The sequence below is a fragment of the Wasmannia auropunctata genome, unplaced genomic scaffold (assembly GCF_000956235.1).
Source record: "Wasmannia auropunctata unplaced genomic scaffold, wasmannia.A_1.0 LD335983.1, whole genome shotgun sequence".
In the NCBI taxonomy this organism is placed as follows: Eukaryota; Metazoa; Arthropoda; class Insecta; order Hymenoptera; family Formicidae; genus Wasmannia; species Wasmannia auropunctata.
Genome location: NW_012026907.1, coordinates 9,629 through 12,651, shown reverse-complemented (window position 1 = coordinate 12,651; position 3,023 = coordinate 9,629). Strand labels below are relative to the sequence as shown.

General features: G+C 25.4%; 1 protein-coding gene across 1 annotated transcript in view; it reads left to right on the top strand.

Moving 5' to 3' along the window:
* The window catches only part of LOC105454560 (cytochrome P450 9e2-like), an 11,297-nt gene that overhangs the window by 1,873 nt on the left and 6,401 nt on the right, over positions 1-3,023 (top strand). Inside the window, exon 2 of the mRNA XM_011697236.1 lies at positions 146-182. Within this exon, the coding sequence (XP_011695538.1) occupies positions 146-182 (37 nt within the window). The remainder of the gene's footprint in view (positions 1-145; positions 183-3,023) is intronic.

Here is a 3,023-nt window from a genome sequence, read left to right as displayed (position 1 = left end):
TTAAAAATATATGATATTTGTAGAACTTTATAATTTAAAGATGTAATAATTTACATAAATGTAATAAAATGAAACAGGATTTACAAAAATGTTGGAGACCAACCAAATAATAAAGTTTCATTATAATATGTTATTTATATTTCAGATAAAATGGACAACAAAACATAGAAACCAAAATGAACGTAAAACTAGACATTTCTTTCTTAATTGTTTGGCAAGAAGGTTCTTATATGTTGCTGCAAGTTCATAAAATAATGATATTTTTGCATTAGAAGTATTTTCGGAATATAAAAGGCAGTCATATTACCTTTTGTATTTATTATCTATTTGTATATTATATATACTCTTATCATTACTTAGAAAACGGTAAAAGAAGAGAGCATGACAAAGATAACGGATTGAAGACTGTTTCTTATCTTTCGTTGTTATTATCGATCAATTTGTAATGTTTTTTCCTTGATGTAGATAACTGTGTAGTTATCACAGTAATCTTGCACTTTTATCATAATAAACTTGTATTTTTTCTTTGCATTTCTATTTCTCTTTCATTACTTTTCTTTAATATTTATAGCAAATATTTTCGTAATTTTCTGTATAAAAACATATTATTCAGACAAAGGTGACATGAAAAATGACTTTTAGTGTTAGGCAAGTGATTATATAATTATCTCAATCAAAATAAAATCTAGATACATATAAAAGTATAAACATATTATGTGGAAAAATAATGGTAAAAACTGCTATAAGGATTAGAAGATATATTAAATTATTTTATTATATAGGACATTATTTTATTTTTTTAATTATTTCTTAATCTATGAACCTATACTATATAAAATATCTATACTATATAACATATTTTTGAATATTTTATATTATTTAGTTCTATTCTATATAACACATATAAGAAAAAGATTATTTGTTATAATTACAGTTGATCATTACAGTTTGATGTATAATGTTCATTAAATATTCGTGAATTCTTTAATACTATAATAATTTTTAAATAATAGTATTGTTTTTTAAACTACGAATCAAAAATTGCGAAACAATTTTTAGACTGATTTAATTTTGAATTAAGGAAATTAATTCCCTCCTTATTATTCTTTTTCTTTTCTTTTTTTATTTTTATTATCCTCATAATAAATATTCGCATGTTAATAATAGTATTTTTACAACAACAATAGTAAAATGAACATGGATATAACAATTATTATTATAATGTAACATTAATTTTAACATAACATTGATTTGTGTCGAGAAATTACTAAAAAAAATTTTTTTCGAAACACTACGCCTCATTGACATATAAAATAAGCAGAATATGGAGGAAATTTTGCAATGATTATATAGTGAATTCTATCTGGCCGCATTATGCATATGAATGCTAAGATCGCAAGAAATTATTAAAGAATTAGTGGAGAGGAATAAAAATAACATTTGATTTATTGTAAAATTACATAAAATCGTATTCTCAATCAATATATATATATATATACCTATATATATATATATATATATATATTCTGTTATTCGAGGAGTGATACGATTTATTTGCCGACCTTGGCTTCAATCTTTAATATTTACAAAGGCATTTTATTAATTTTTATTATTATATAAAGTTACACATATATAATTGGAAATTAATTATAATTAGATATTGATCAATATTTGTCATCTAATAAAACAAACATGTTGATAGACCTATAATACACATATTGAAAGTTAATTTTTATGTGATAGTAATGGCATGAAAATTATGCATTGATTACACAAGAAGAGAAAAATATTTTATATAAAGTAAAATTAAATTTTATAAAGACAATAAGTTTGTTAATAACATTAAAAATGTTTGGTATAATCAATTGATATTATTGATTGATATCAAACAAAAATCTAAAAAAAAAAACTTTTCTTTTTCTCTCTCGAGAAATATTTTATGGAATGTAATAATTTTTTTGTTAAAGCTACATTCTTTTCTCAAAAAAATCTCATGTACAGAAAATAATTAACATTTTCTCTGTCATTCAAAGTACAATATTTTTATTAAAAACTGTACATTACGATTGTTACAGATTGTTTATTACATATTACAGTTCGCACGATTATTAGTTATTTATATTGAGGTAATATTTTACGACCACATTTTACGAAACATATGTACATTTCATACAGATTAAAAGTAACTATCTTATAATTAGATGAGTTTCAATGAGTTACGAAAGATAAGATAGAAAACTTACGATAATAGTTCATTTATCGAAAAATATACAGAATGCGAATAGATTACAAATAGATTATTCGGAGTTCAAAGAGCCATTAAACATTTCGTAGTGAGACGAGTTTGGCGCGCGGCCTTGGTCATTTTTCAAGTGGCGCGCGCCTATCGGCGTACTATCACTGTTATCGCTCAACTCGCGATGCTCGAGCGAACAGATGGTGGTGCGTAATGCTCCGTATAACTTCATCTTCCTTATCATAAACGCAATCGCGACGAGTACTATATGATGCGAAGCATCGTTATACATTGCGATTGTTAGGCTGACAATGAGTTTCGCACACGATCGTAATTAATTCACAATATTCTCGCAAATACAGCGCATCCTGACAATTTGACAGGAGAAGGACGGGAGAGAGCAAAAAAGAAGATTGAAAGAGAAGCATCGAGTGACAGTGCAAGGCAAATCACCTTGGGATGAATAGAAACACGGAAGGACTAATTTTGCTGAATTCTTGCTGAAGATTATAAAATAATTTCTATCCAATAGTCAAAATCATTTTGTGCAAAAGTCAAAATGATTGCTAGAATATCAAAACGTTTTATAGCAATACTCATCAGTTTTAATATTCCAACAAATTATTTTGATAATTCAATAAAAATTATTTTCAGATCTGTTTTTAGCAAAATTTTTAGACCTTTCAACATAATCGTTCTTTCCGTGAATAAGAAATGTGTGAGATAGACAAAAAATGAACAGGTTACATCTTGTTTGCGCATGCTATCAACATTTAAAAAAATCAGA